The 14,001-nt window shown below is 39.5% G+C and overlaps 1 protein-coding gene across 1 annotated transcript; it reads left to right on the forward strand.

Annotated features, from left to right (window-relative positions):
- Positions 1–2,826: 2,826 nt before the first annotated feature.
- Positions 2,827–7,293, forward strand: PBDC1 (polysaccharide biosynthesis domain containing 1). Its single transcript, XM_029929983.1, has 6 exons — positions 2,827–2,972; positions 3,055–3,120; positions 4,387–4,446; positions 4,949–5,089; positions 6,308–6,419; positions 6,744–7,293. The coding sequence occupies exons 1-6, from the start codon at positions 2,943–2,945 to the stop codon at positions 6,992–6,994; spliced, it is 660 nt and encodes a 219-aa protein (XP_029785843.1). The 5' UTR covers positions 2,827–2,942; the 3' UTR covers positions 6,995–7,293.
- Positions 7,294–14,001: the final 6,708 nt, after the last annotated feature.

Consider the following 14,001-nt stretch of genomic DNA (forward strand, 5'->3'; position numbering starts at 1 on the left):
TGCTCCGCCCTTTCCTCCGAGCTGCTACGCAGGATTTCGACGACATTCTTTTTGAGACAAGACTTTAACACATTCCCCCTTGCTCTCAGCTGCCCTCTCGTGCTTCGTAGACAAAACAGGAAGCTTGTGGAGTGAACACCTAAATCTCCGGTTTTTGCTACCTGTCTTTATTCAGTTTCTCTGGAGATACCTAGCTCACTCCCCAGGATAGTCTTTGGTATAAGGCCAACTCCCCAGAACACATAAGTCTTTCTAAACCTAAAATAAAAATTTAAAAAGTCCCCGAGGTTCTTCACAACATTAAAAATATAATTACCTCATGATCCAGTAATTTCACTTCTGGGTATAAATACAAAAGAACTGAAAGCAGCGTCCCAAAGTGATATTTTCACACCCATATTCATAGCAACATTACACACAATAGCCAAAAGGCAGAAGCAACCCAAATACGCATGGGTGGATGAATGGACAAACCAAATGTGGCATATACATAAAATGGAATATTATTCAGTCTTAAAAACAAAGGAAATATTGTCAATGGCAACAACATGGACACACCTTGAGGACATTACACTAAGTAAAATGAGCCAGTCATGAAAAGACAAATACTATATGGTTGCACTTATATGAGGTACCTAAAGTAGTCAAATTCATAGAAACAGCAAATAATATGGTGGTTTCCAGGGGCTGGAGGGAAGGGAAAAGGGAACTTGTTGCGTAACGGGGTGTAGCGTTTCCATTTTCCAAGAGGAGCTAGTTCTGTCGCACGGCAGTGTGGATAGACTTAACACTATTAATCTTGTGTACTTAGAAAGGGTTAAGAGGGTAAATTTTTGTTACGTGCATTTCATCACAACTTTGAAAAGTCCCTGGACCTCATGAAGCTAGAGCTTCAACTCTTTGGAAGAACTTTTAATTTTTTTTTAATTTATAATAGTTTATTGTCAAATTGGTTTCCATATAACACCCAGTGCCTCTCGCCACAAGTGCCCTCCTCCGGGACCTGAATGTGAGACAGGAAACCATGGAAGAACTTTCTATGGTCATTGTCATCTCTTCTTTAACTTACACTCCCTTCTCAACCCACTACCATCTGACTTCTGCCCTCACCATTCCACTAAAACTGCTCTTGCTAAGGTTGTCAATGACCTCTGGATATTTGTGGGTTTAGTGTACTCAACCCAGGGTATTGGATACTATTCATTTCTTCCTGGAAGTTCTCTTGCTGGTTGCTTTTGTGAGACTTGCCTTTGGTTCTTTGCTGATGTCTCACTGACGACTCTCTCTCCCTCTCGCTCTTTTACTCTTTTATTTTCCCTGCCTTTTTCTTCTTCATAAATTGTTCTTTCTTTGGACCGCCAATCTTTGTGTCTTTACAGTTCTTCATGGTTTCCTCTGAACACCTCACTTGAACCTAAAGACCAGCTATATAATTTATATCTCTGATCAGATCTCCCTCTAACTACTTACTCAACTCTATCCGAATGTCCCATAGACTCTTCAAACTCAACTCCTCAAATTAAATTCATCACCCCTTCTCCTGTTTGTTTGTTTGTTTTTTGTTTTTGTTTTTTAGCTCATGCATTCCTAAGTCCTGTTCTGAAATTTGGGACTCATACTGGAGTCCTGATTCTTCTTTATTCCCCATATCCAATTAGTCAATAAGTTCTATGGATTCTATTTCCCTTATGAATTATCAGAATCCATCTCAACTGTTACTGCTTTTGCTTAACTTTCCATCATCCAGTGCCATGAATTTGTCCTCTCTGCCTTCAAAATTGGCTTCATCAACATCATCTTCCACATAGTCTAATGACTTTCTTAGAACTTATTTTTAATCACATGGCTGTCTATTTAAAGATTTTTTATTAGACTACCATTGCTTTTAGGCTAAAGTCTCAAATCCCTAATATTCAGGGGGCGCCTGGGTGGCTCGATTGGTTAAGTCTCTGACTTCAGCTCAGGTCAGATCTCAGGTTCGTGGGTTCGAGCCCCAAGTCAGGCTCTGTACTGACAGCTAGTTCAGAGCCTGGAGCCTGCTTCCGGTTCTGTGTGTCTCCTTCTCTCTCTGCCCCTCCCCCTCTCATGCTCTGTCTCTCTCTGTATCAAAAATAAATTTAAAAAAAACATTAAAATTTAAAAAAAAAATCCCTAATATTCAGCACACAAAACACAACTTTCCCCCCAAGATTATAAATGACTACACTCTTACTGCAGGTTGTTTTTTGGGGTTTTTTTTTTTTTGACATTTGCGGTAAGGTGCTATGGGTTTTAGTTGTTAAGTTCCTTTTTACATGCACTTCTCTCTTCCTGGCGTTCCTTCCTGTCCTGCTTTATCTCGTTTGCTGTTTGCCCTTTAGGATTCAGTTTATTTATCTTCTATTTATGTTACACAGTGCATGATGAATTTCGTGATGACCACTTTAGATTCCTTCTCACTGTATGTACTTCTTCCAAAACAAGAACTAACTTCTTCATCCCTGCATTCTATTGCCTAGCACCATGCTTGTTTGTAATTTACTCCTAAATTGGGGTTTTGGGGAGTGTGTGCCTTATGGCTGTACGCACCTGCTTGCAGAAATGGAGAGTGTGATCCAAATCTCTGCTGGCCACTCAGTGCGGCGAGTGCGCGAAAGCCTTAACTCAGGCTTTTTGCACGATCACCACAGACACTAATGAGCTTTTAACCCCCTGAAACACCCTCAAGTATTTCAGAATGTGCAACAAGGCCACACCCTTTTGAGCCAGGGCAGAGCAGAGGAGGCGGGGTCAGTGACTCCGCCTCCACCTGACCCCGCCTCCACCCGCCTCCAGGGTAGGGAGCTTGCACGCAGGCGCAGCCGGAAGAGCGTGTGTCCGACCAGGCCCTCTTCTACCAACTGACTGCAAAGTACGCAGATAGTCGATTTCCGGAAACGGGTCCTCGCTCTGTAGTGTGCAACATGGAGACGACTAGTGGGACTGCTGAACCGGTGAGACGCTGTCTGGGTTCGGGTGGGGAAGTCGACCCGGGTGGAGCATTGAACACCCACTTTCCTCTTGTTCCTTTCCCAGGTTTCCGGGGAACTGGTGTCTGTGGCACATGCTCTTTCTCTCCCAGCTGAGTCTTATGGCAACGATGTGAGTATAACTCACCCGCAGCTCCCACTCACCCAACTAGCCTGGGAAGTCTCCAGGGCTCAACACGAAATTGTAACCCCTTGACCTGATATCTTCTATGAACCCTTTCCTTGCCAGCCAGAGACAGCACTTTTTATTAATTCTAATCTTTTTGGTTCACAAACCCAGGACAAATGCCAATGGAAATCGTTTCCAGACTTTGCTGCAATAGAACTACCTGAGAAGCTTTTATATCTTTTATTGTCCAGGTCGCAATCTATACCAATTAAATCAAAATATTTGGAGGGGGTTGAGAGTGTGGAATCTCTAATTTTTTAAAGGTTCCTGAGTGATAACCTTATGCAGTAAAGTGGCACTGACTTATGGTGTGTCTTGTTTAGATTCTTAGAGAAAGCACATAACATTTTTGCGGTACAAGAAACCTGGACATGACGATATAGTAACACTCAAATAAAAATATGATTGATGTATACTAGATTAGGATATAAGATCCAAAGGAGTTTATTCCAAGAAGAAACCCCTCAGAACTGAGACAGTAGAGGTCTTAAGACTTCACTGAGAAAGTGAATCTCTAACTGGATCCTCAAAGTATAGATGGATAAAGGACATAGGTTGGCAGTTGGGAAAAGGACTTTGTGTAAGGTGTGGAGGTAAAAATGCAAGTGGCTTTTTGGTGGTCAGTGAAATAGATCCATCTAGCTGGAATGGGAGATTTTAATGGAACAGGTGGTGGGTACTTGGTAAGGCTTGGTAAGGCTAGCCTACTTCACAATACTGATTTATTTTTAAGTGTTACAGGATGGGGAATTGGCTCTGATAAACACAAATGATGATTATAACATGTTACACTATTAGAAATGAAGAATATTTCACTTCCATTATCTTGCTTTGTTCTCCCAACAACTCAGTATTGTATGTGAGTATATTATTTCAGTCAGTTTTACAATGATTTAACTCAGTCCTGAGAAGGCAATTTATCTACCACTATATGTAATCTCCCATGTTTTCACTAGCTGCTGGGAGAAGAGCCAGTGGCTTTTGCTGTCAATTAGACTGTGTAGGTAGCTTCTTTTGGTAGATAGTTTCCTTCATAAGGACAAAACTTTTATACTGTCCAGACCCATTAGTCCAGTTTTTATCCTTTGTCAGTAACACCAAGTTTGGTAGGGTTATTGAGCATTAACTAGGCCTCTACAGACATCCTTAGTTTGTTCTCTAGTACCAGGATTTGGAGATTCTGACCTGGCATTCTTCACTCCTTTGCAGCCTGATATTGAGATGGCTTGGGCCATGAAAGCAATGCAGCATGCTGAAGTCTACTACAAGGTGAGTCTGTCTTCATTGTTAAGCAGAATTAAACATGTAATTGTAGTGTATGATTCTTTGCTAATGACTATGCTCAGCAAGTTAAGCATTTGTATTTTGGAGATCATTTATTACTGTAAGATCTTACCCACAGAGAACAAGGGGGTGGAAGTGAATTTTGTTTTGATAGTGAGGACTCATTCTTCTTTGCCCAATGTTCTGCTGCTAAGTGGCAAAATAATTCTTAGCCCATAGTAGGCAATTAATAAATGTTTGATGAGTGAATGAACAATTCAGAGAGGGCAATATCCAGGCAGTACTAGGACCAAAAAGGTTTAATTGGTGGAAAGGACTGTAGTATATGATGGCCCTTGAAAATGTCATGATTTCAACTGGGACCTAGTCTGTCTGTACTTCCTAATAAGGTCTTTTGACCTTAGAACCATAAGGATTTTCTGGGAAAGGAGGAAAGAAATGTAGTAAATTAGAGACTAGCATCTGCATGTTGTCTTATGTCTGGCAGCTGATTTCATCAGTTGACCCACAGTTCCTGAAACTCACCAAAGTGGATGACCAAATCTATTCTGAGTTTCGAGAAAATTTTGAGAAACTCAGGATAGATGTGTTGGACCCAGAAGAACTCAAATCAGAATCAGCTAAAGAGGTAAGAATTCTCTCTCTTAAATATTGCCTAGCATCTGACCAACGATTATTGATTATAAATACATTTTTATACTTTTAAACTTTGTTCTGTCGACTTTAAGGAAATATGTAAAGAACCAGGGCTTTAATGTAGTTATAGTCAACTAATAAGTAAGAAATGAAATAAATATTTTCCTGGTTTATGAGTTTTGCACGTTCATTGGATCTATTCTTTCTTTTTTTTCTTTTTTTTTTTTTTTGACTTGAACATTTCATCCCTTTCCTACCCAGCCCTTTTAGGGGAGGAGGAACAAATTTACTTACATTAGTAGTTTAGCCAGAAGGCTTGGATGGATGATTGGCAAATAGGGTACAGGGAGGTGTTGAATTATCTGGATTTAAGTTCACATTATTGTGGGCCATGGGTAATTGGAAAACTTAGATTTCACATTACTTACCTGATTATCTTGTACTTTTACAGTGCACTAAATATTCTTGTAGTGGGGAAAATATTTCCCTGAGAGTAGGTACTTGGCTTATGAAAAATGTAATCTTTTAACTCTTAGCAGGTTGTTACTGATCTTTGGAAAATTGCCTCTAGCGAATTGACTTCTTTCTTAAAATTTAACTTTGTGACTTTGTGCCACATTCCTGCCACCTTGGTCTCATTTGTGCTTCAGTGGAAGAGTAATAGCTATTTTGGACTAGTTAACAATAACTTAAAAACAAAACAATATATTTAAGAAAATGAATTTTAGGGGCATTTAGCCACTGGGTGGCTCAGTTGGTTAAGCATATGTCTTAGGCTCATTTCATGATCTCATGGTTCATGAATTTGTATTCATAAACTTGCACCCTGTGGCGGGCTTTTTGCTGACAGCTTGGCGCCTGGAGCCTGCTTCAGATTCTGTGACTCCCTCTCTCTCTGCCCCTCCCCCACTTGCACTGTGTGTGTCTCTCAAAAAACAATTAAAACATTTTAAATCAAATTTTAATTCTGTATTCAAGGACTTAAATATTTTTGTCAAGTTAAAGTATGTTCATATTGGGAAATACCAGTCTAAAGACAATTGATAGCACAGAGACTCAATGCTAGTGAAACTAGAAATCAGCTCAGTTTTAGTCTCTTTCACTATGGCTATTTTCCTTACTGAGCCATTGGAAGGCCTTTCCTGGCCTGACTTCACCAGCTTCCTGCATTTGTCATCTAGGGCTTTTTTTTTTTTTTTTTGCTTTGTAGAAGTGGAGACCTTTTTGCTTGAAGTTTGACGGGATTGTAGAAGACTTCAACTATGGTACTTTGCTGAGACTGGATTGTTCTCAGGGCTACACTGAGGAAAACACCATCTTTGGTGAGATTCTTGCCTCTGTAATTGTTTCTGTATAAAGAGAGTGAGGGATCTGGTTTTACTGAAGAAATAATGACATGAATAGTTTAGGGATCATTTTATGTAAAGATCATGTATGTATTTAAAGATCATGTTCCCGTTTGTTGAGTACCTGAGATAAGATTGTTGAGTATTTTCAGCCTCATTTGTCAAAATTAGAATTCCACATCTCTGAAGTTTATGACTGTTCTAGAATGCTTTGAATGTTCAGCTTTGTCAGTAGATTTCTAGTAGGTTTAGAGAAGTAACTGTGTCTATGACCAATAATCAATTTTATTCATGTTTCAGCCCCCAGGATACAATTTTTTGCCATTGAAATTGCTCGGAATCGGGAAGGCTATAACACAGCAGTTTACATCAGTGTTCATGGCAAAGAAGAAAAGAAAGAAGGCAACCATGGAAGAGAGAAAGCTGACAGTGGAAGAGCAGAAGAGAAAGGAACCAACAGAGAAGGAGAAAAAGTGAAAACCAACAAAGGAGAAGAAAAAGAGAAAGAAACCAACAAAGAAATCAACAAGAGTGGTGAAACAGCCATGTAAGCTAGACAAGGAATAGCTCTCTAGAAGCTGTGACTCAACTAAGTCTATAAATACCATGATACTCTACTTGCACAGATCCCTGTGGTTAAACATATGTCCTTGTGCAATTGAAACACATGCAGAGGGACATCTTTCTAGCCTAATAATCAAGAGCTACTTTGCTTGTTCTCTTGTATGAACTGGCTTAAAGACTGGTAATGGGGTCTTAGTTGATTGTTGCTTGGTGTAGTGTTTCTTGGTTCTCACCACTGGTCAAGTAAGAAATTTTGTAAATAAATGTCTTTTGGTTCTTATGACTATATCTGTGATTGATTTGTAAAAGATACTTCAAATTATTTGACACTTCAGAGTTTTTCAGGTATTAATCTCTTTATCATGTCAAATAGAATGATTTATGCCTATTTTTAAATCTTTATCAATTGTTTCCTATAGTGAACATTCTTCAAACCTGTTAAGTTGTATATGGCTTTTTTTTAAAGTTTATTTATTTTGAGGGAGAGAGAGTGTTCACTCACTTGAGTGAGGGAGGGGCAGAGAGTGGGAGAGAGAAAACCCCAAGCAGGCTCCACTGTCAGTGCAGAGCCTAACGCAAGGCTGAATCACATGAGCCATAAGATTATGACATGAGCAGAAATAAAGAGCTGGACTCTTAACCGACTAAGCCACTCAGGTGCCCTGTATATGGTTTTGGGATTAGAAGTTCATATATAAGAGTTGACTCTTGGTATTTGAGGAAGTATAGTATTCTTATTTTCTTTGATATGTCTCGCAAAATATTTTATGAATACTCTATGGGGATAAGAGCAGGAGACTGAACGCAGCAGACTAGTGAATGTGGCCCAGTTCACATTAGAAGGAGACTGGACCTGCTTCAGTACCTGCTTCTCTTCTGGTACCCAAGTTGTTACCTGAAAGCTAGCACAAATTAATAATTAATATAAAGCCTGGTAGTATGGCTTCCCTTTTATAGTGCTAAGAAAAAAACATATTTATATAATATGTATAAATGTAAAGATGGACATTTTGAAATATTTTGTCAAACTCAAAAAATAGACCAACTGATTTTATATAGATTGGGGAGGGGGTTTCTTCTCATCTAATGACTTCTAAGAGTGCATGTTTCAGTTATCTTTAAATATGTGTAAAGGTTTGTTCATGTTCCCAAAGACCTACTGACCTTGATACTAAAACTATTTAGAGGAAACCACAATGTTTACAGTACAAACGGTAAATAAATACTCTTAAAACTCTAACCACAGAAGATGTGGTATATATATACACAATGGAGTACTACATGGCAATGAGAAAGAATGAAATCTGACCATTTGTAGGAAAGTGGATGGACCTCGAGGGTGTCATGCTAACCGAAATAAGTCAGGCAGAGAAGGACAGATACCATATGTTTTGCACTCATAGGTCTAACAGGAGAAACCTAACAGAGGACCATAGGGAGGGGAAGGGGGAAAGAGAGTTGGGGAGAGTGAGGGACACAGATCAAGGGAGACTACTGAATACTGAAAACGAACTGAGGGCTGAAGGGGGAGGGGGAGGGAGGGAAGGGGGTGATGGTCATGGAGGGGGGCACTTGTGGGGAGAAGCACTGGGTGTTATATGGAAACCAATTTGACAATAACTATTAAAAAAAAGATTTAAAAAAAACCTCTAACCAGAGCATGATCATTGAAGAAAGGATTTATCAGAGCAGAGAAGTGGGGAATATGAGGTCTTTTTTCCTGAGTGGACATAGAAGAAAAATAAAAGTTAAACTTAACTGATGAATTATTTTCTAGGCAAGAGCTGAACTAGAGGCATGTACAGCTAACAGCAACAGTTGTGCACAAAGCACATAGGTTTCTCTATGAATTCTCTTTAGCTTATTCTTAAAAATATTTAAAACATCTATTACCCTTTTCACTTTGTGAAAAATACATTTTTTTAATGGGTAGGAGAGTGTTAAATACTTCATACTAGACAGACTTTTTAAACTAGAACTTTTTTTTTGCTATATTGACTTCTCTAGTTCATTCACTCTTAAACATCCACAAACATGTCCATACACATTGCCTGAGGAACTGGGGAAAAATAAAGATTATTGGTTGCATACAATCCTGCCTATGGTGGCTTTTTCCAGGTTGCTCACCAGTCCAAGGACTAGGACATGCAAACTGGAAAAAGGAGGGGAATAAGAACATGGAACACTTCAGCAACACTGTAAGGTCAGGAATCCAAGGCAGCATCCCAGGTCAAAGGGCAAAAAGTGGGCAGAATTCTTATGATGGTCCCAATATTTCCACCCCAGGCATACATGCCCTTTGTGATTCTCCATTTGGTGTGGGCAAGCCTTGTTAATATGAGGGGATTTCATTCCTGCATTTAATTTACCATTTAATTTCAAGTTAAAAGGGAGCTTGTCCTGGGTGGGTCTGGCCTAATCAGGTGAGTCCTTAAAATAAGCAGCAGATGTTCACCTGTTGGCCATAAAGAAGCAAAAAGCTTCTTGTTGTGAGACAAGGGGGGCATGTGGCAAGGGCCTGAGGGTAACCTCTGGGAGTTGAGAATGCTCCCAGGCTGATAGCCAGCAAGAATATGGGAATTTCATTCTAGTTAGAAGAAACTGAATTCTACCAACAACCAGTGAACTTGGAAGAGGACCTCAAGTCTCAGATGGCATTGCAGTCCTAGTTGATACCAGGCTGATACTGCCTTGTGAGACCCTTATCAGAAGATCTAGTTAAGCTGTACCCACAGGACTATACGAATGATGGGTGTTGTGTTAAGCTACTAATTACGTGGTACTTTGTTACAGTGCAGTAGAAAACTGCTACAGACTCTGGTACTGGAAGTGGAGTGCTGCAGTATCAGGTACCTAAAGTGTGGGAGTGGTTTTGTAATCAAGCGTGGGTGAAAGCTAGAAGAATTTTGGGGAGCATGGTAGAGAAAGCCTTAAAATTGCCTTAAACAGGCTGTCACTAGTAATATGAACTTTAAGGATGCCTTGGATGAGGGCTCAAAAGGAGGTAAGGAATATGCTGTTGTAAGCTAGAAGAAGGAGAATCCTATAACTAAGTGATAGCCTTGTGATAGAGGCCAGGAACTTTGGTATTTGAGCACTTGTTTTCAATTCTTTGAAAGGTGATATCAAGCCAGGCTTGACATAGTGTGTAAACATCTATGATTTATTCAGAATGTGTTACCATTCCAGTTACTTATCTCCATGACATCTTTTGGAGGCAGGGAAAGGTCAAAAACTAATTTTGGCATTTACACAAGGGAAATCACAGTGATTTTAAAGTTTTAGGCCACTAAATTTGTGGTAATTTGTTACAATGGCAATTGGAAATGAATAAAGAAGTCATACTGAGACCTAATTTAAAAGTAGAAACATTCACTGCATTGTCATTATTTATTTTGAAACTAGTGTTTAAACAAAGATGTTGTACCAGATGATTGGAGACATGAACTGTACCCAAAGCAAGCTTCAATGATTTTAAACCATTTTTAACTTACTCTTCAAAAGGATTCTTGTAGCTGAGTCTGTGTCAGATGCCATTAGTATAATTATGAGATCTCTGAATTTACTTATAGGTAGCAAGGAGTGAGTAGGTCTCACTTGAAGCTTACATATTTTTAATAAAACTCAACAGCAACTTCATCAATTGTTTAGACCTTAGAAAAATATTTTTCTGGAGACGTGTATTTTATCACTGATATTCTTTAAAATTGCCAGAGAGTGGTGATAATTCAAGCACCAGGTTTTTGTTGGTTTTTATTACTGTTTTTAAATTTTCTACAAATAATACAACCTTCTTTGCTTACACACAATATGGATGATTTCCACTACCCCACATTAGTACACCACAATTACTCTACTCTCATATATTTTTTATTCAGATAAATAGTCAATATCTTAATTGGTCATTCAAAATTAAGGCATGTGGTGTATATATATTCTGTGTATGGACATATTTCCATGCCTACATGTTTTTTTAAGTAAGCTCCAGGCCCAACATAGGGGCCTGAACTCATGACCCCAAGATCAAGAGTCATGTGCTCTACCAAGTGAGCCAGCCAGGCACCCCTCCATGCCTGTATGTTTCTATCTCTAGAATTCTAGAAGCATTACAGATATCAGCATGATGTTGGTCTCCTGAATTGCACTACTTTCACATGATGACCATTTATATGACTGGCTAGCTTTTATTTTTTTCTACTCTACTCAGGATTTCTCTGGTTTTCTCAATATGAATTGTATTTTCTTTATGTCAGTATGTTTTCATTTTATAAAAGAATTGATATCGAATTGGGGCACCTGGCTGGCTCAGTCAGTAGAGCATGCAACTCTTGATCTCAGAGTTGTGAGTTCAAGCCCCATGTTGGATGTAAAGCTTACTTTAAGAAATTGAGATTGGGGTGCCTGGGTGGCTCAGTTGGTCAAGAGTCAAACTCTTTATTTTTAAATTTTTTTTCATGTTTTATTTATTTTTGAGAGACAGAGAGAGACAGCATGAGCAGGGGAGGGGAAGAGAGAGAGGGAGACACAGAATCCGAAGACAGGCTCCAGGCTCTGAGCTAGCTGTCAGCACAGAGCCCGACGTGGGGCTCGACCCCACGAGCCTAGCCGTGAGATCATGACCTGAGCGGAAGCCAGATGCTTAACTGACTGAGCCACCCAGGCGCCCCAAGAGTCCAACTCTTGATTTTGGCTCAGGTCATGATTTCACAGTTCATGCGATTGAGCCCTCCATCACAAAAGTGATGGTGTTGGGCTTCAGATCTATATCTTTTGATCATGAATCTCACTGTTTTTCCAAATTCCAAATCCTACTCTATAATCAGCTTCTTGCTAGAATAGAGACAAATAATTTGAGTAAGGAATCAAAGTATTTCATAATCATAAGAGTATCCCATTGTGGAGTAGTGTACAGAGCTAGCTTAAGCTCTGCAAAATATTTGTAATTTCTCTTTGTCCTTTTCCTTCTTATCTCTGCAAGAGATTACTTCCTACATATAAACTCAGACTTGTTTAAAAAGCACTGCAGTAGAATCACTACAGTGTACTGGACGCCTGGGTGGCTTAGTCGGTTGAGCATCCGACTTGGACTCAGGTCACGATCTCACAGATAGTGAGTTTGAGCAAACACATACCATATGTTTGCATTCATAGGTCTAACACGAGAAATCTAACAGAGGATCATGGGGAGGGGAAAGGGGGGGTAAGAGTTAGGGAGAAGGAGGGAGGCAAATCATGAGACTGTTGAATACTGAAAACAAACTGAGGGCTGAAGAGGGAGGGGTAAAGGGGAAGGGGGTGATGGTAATGGAGGAGGGCACTTGTGGGGAAGAGCACTGGGTGTTATGTGGAAACCAATTTGACAATAAAACATATATTAAAAAATAATAATAATTACCATGATTCTCCATGATTTAGGACTCTTGTGAGGTCCTTTCAGTTTACACTAAAATCTGGCCAAACGTACACAACTCTGAGAATTTGGATAATGTTTGAACTAAAAAAATCATAATGATTTAGAATTCATAAGTTTTTGGCTTTTTTTTTCTTTTTTAAAAAAGTTTATTGTCAAATTGGCTTCCATATAACACCTAGTGCTCTTCCTCACAAGTGCCCTCCTCCATGACCGCCACTTCCCCACCTCCACCCCCTCCCTGTTCAACCTCGTTCATTTTCAGTATTCAATAGTCTCTCAGGTTTTGCATTCCTCTCTCTCCCCAACTCTCTTTCCCCCTTCCACTCACCATGGTCCTCCATTAGGTTTCTCCTGTTCTCCTGTTAGAGCTATGAGTGCAAACATATGGTATCTGTCCTTCTCCGCCTGACTTATTTCGCTTAGCATGACACCCTCAAGGTCCATCCACTTTCCTACAAATGGCCATCTGTCATTCTTTCTCATTGCCATGTAATACTCCATTGTATATATATACCACATCTTCTTGATCCACTCATCAGGTGATGGACATTTAGGCTCTTTCCATGATTTGGCTATTGTTGAAAGTGCCGCTATGAACATTGGGGTACATGTGCCCCTATGTGTCAGCACTTCTGTATCCCTTGGATAAATCCCTAGCAGTGCTATTTCTGGGTCATAGGGGAGTTCTATCGATAGTTTTTTGAGGAGACTCCATACTGTTTTCCAGAGCGGCAGCACCAGTATACATTCCCACCAATGGTGTATTTCTATACACCAATAGTAAAGCAGCAGAAAGAGAAATTAAGAAACTTATCTCATTCATAATTGCACGAAAAACCATAAAACACCTAGGAATAAACCTAACCAAGGACGTACAAGACCTATATGATGAAAACTATAGAAAACTTATGAAAGAAATAGAAGACACCAGGAAATGGAAAAACATTCCATGCTCATGGATGGGAAGAATATATATTGTGAAAATGTCATGACTACCCAAAGCAATCTACACATTCAATGCAATCCCCATCAAAATTGCACCAACATTCTTCTCAAAGCTAGATCAAACTATCCTCAAATTCGTATGGAACTACAAAAGTCCCCGAATAGCCAAAGTAATATTGAAGAAGAAAACCAAAACGGGAGGCATCACAATCCCAGACTTTAGCCTCTACTACAAAGCTGTCATCATCAAGACACTATGGTATTGGCACGAAAACAGACACATAGACCAATGGAATAGAATAGAGAACCCAGAACTGGGTCCACAAATATATGGCCAATTAATTTTTGACAAAGCAGAAAAGAGTATCCAATGAACGATACACTGCCTCTTTAGCAGGTGGTGCTGGGAGAACTGGACAGCAACATGCAGAAGAATGAAACTAGACCACTTTCTTACACCATACACAAAAATTAACTCAAAATGGCTAAAGAACCTGAATGTGAGACAGGAAACCGTCAAAACGGTCAAGGAGAAAGTAGGAAACAACCTCCTTGACTTCAACGGCAGCAATTGGCTTTTTTTTTTTTTTAAGAAAAAAAGACTCCTAAAATTTTTATCAATCTTAAGGTCATTTT

Source organism: Suricata suricatta, chromosome X (genome assembly GCF_006229205.1).
Source record: "Suricata suricatta isolate VVHF042 chromosome X, meerkat_22Aug2017_6uvM2_HiC, whole genome shotgun sequence".
In the NCBI taxonomy this organism is placed as follows: Eukaryota; Metazoa; Chordata; class Mammalia; order Carnivora; family Herpestidae; genus Suricata; species Suricata suricatta.

What these genes read in the sequence shown, in the direction of transcription:
- PBDC1 (XM_029929983.1), top strand. Translation starts at nt 2,943, where the DNA reads ATGGAGACGACTAGTGGGACTGCTGAACCG. An exon ending in AATCAGAATCAGCTAAAGAG is followed by an intron (nt 5,090 to 6,307) that starts GTAAGAATTCTC and finishes TTTGCTTTGTAG; the next exon opens with AAGTGGAGACCTTTTTGCTT. An exon ending in TGAGGAAAACACCATCTTTG is followed by an intron (nt 6,420 to 6,743) that starts GTGAGATTCTTG and finishes TTCATGTTTCAG; the next exon opens with CCCCCAGGATACAATTTTTT.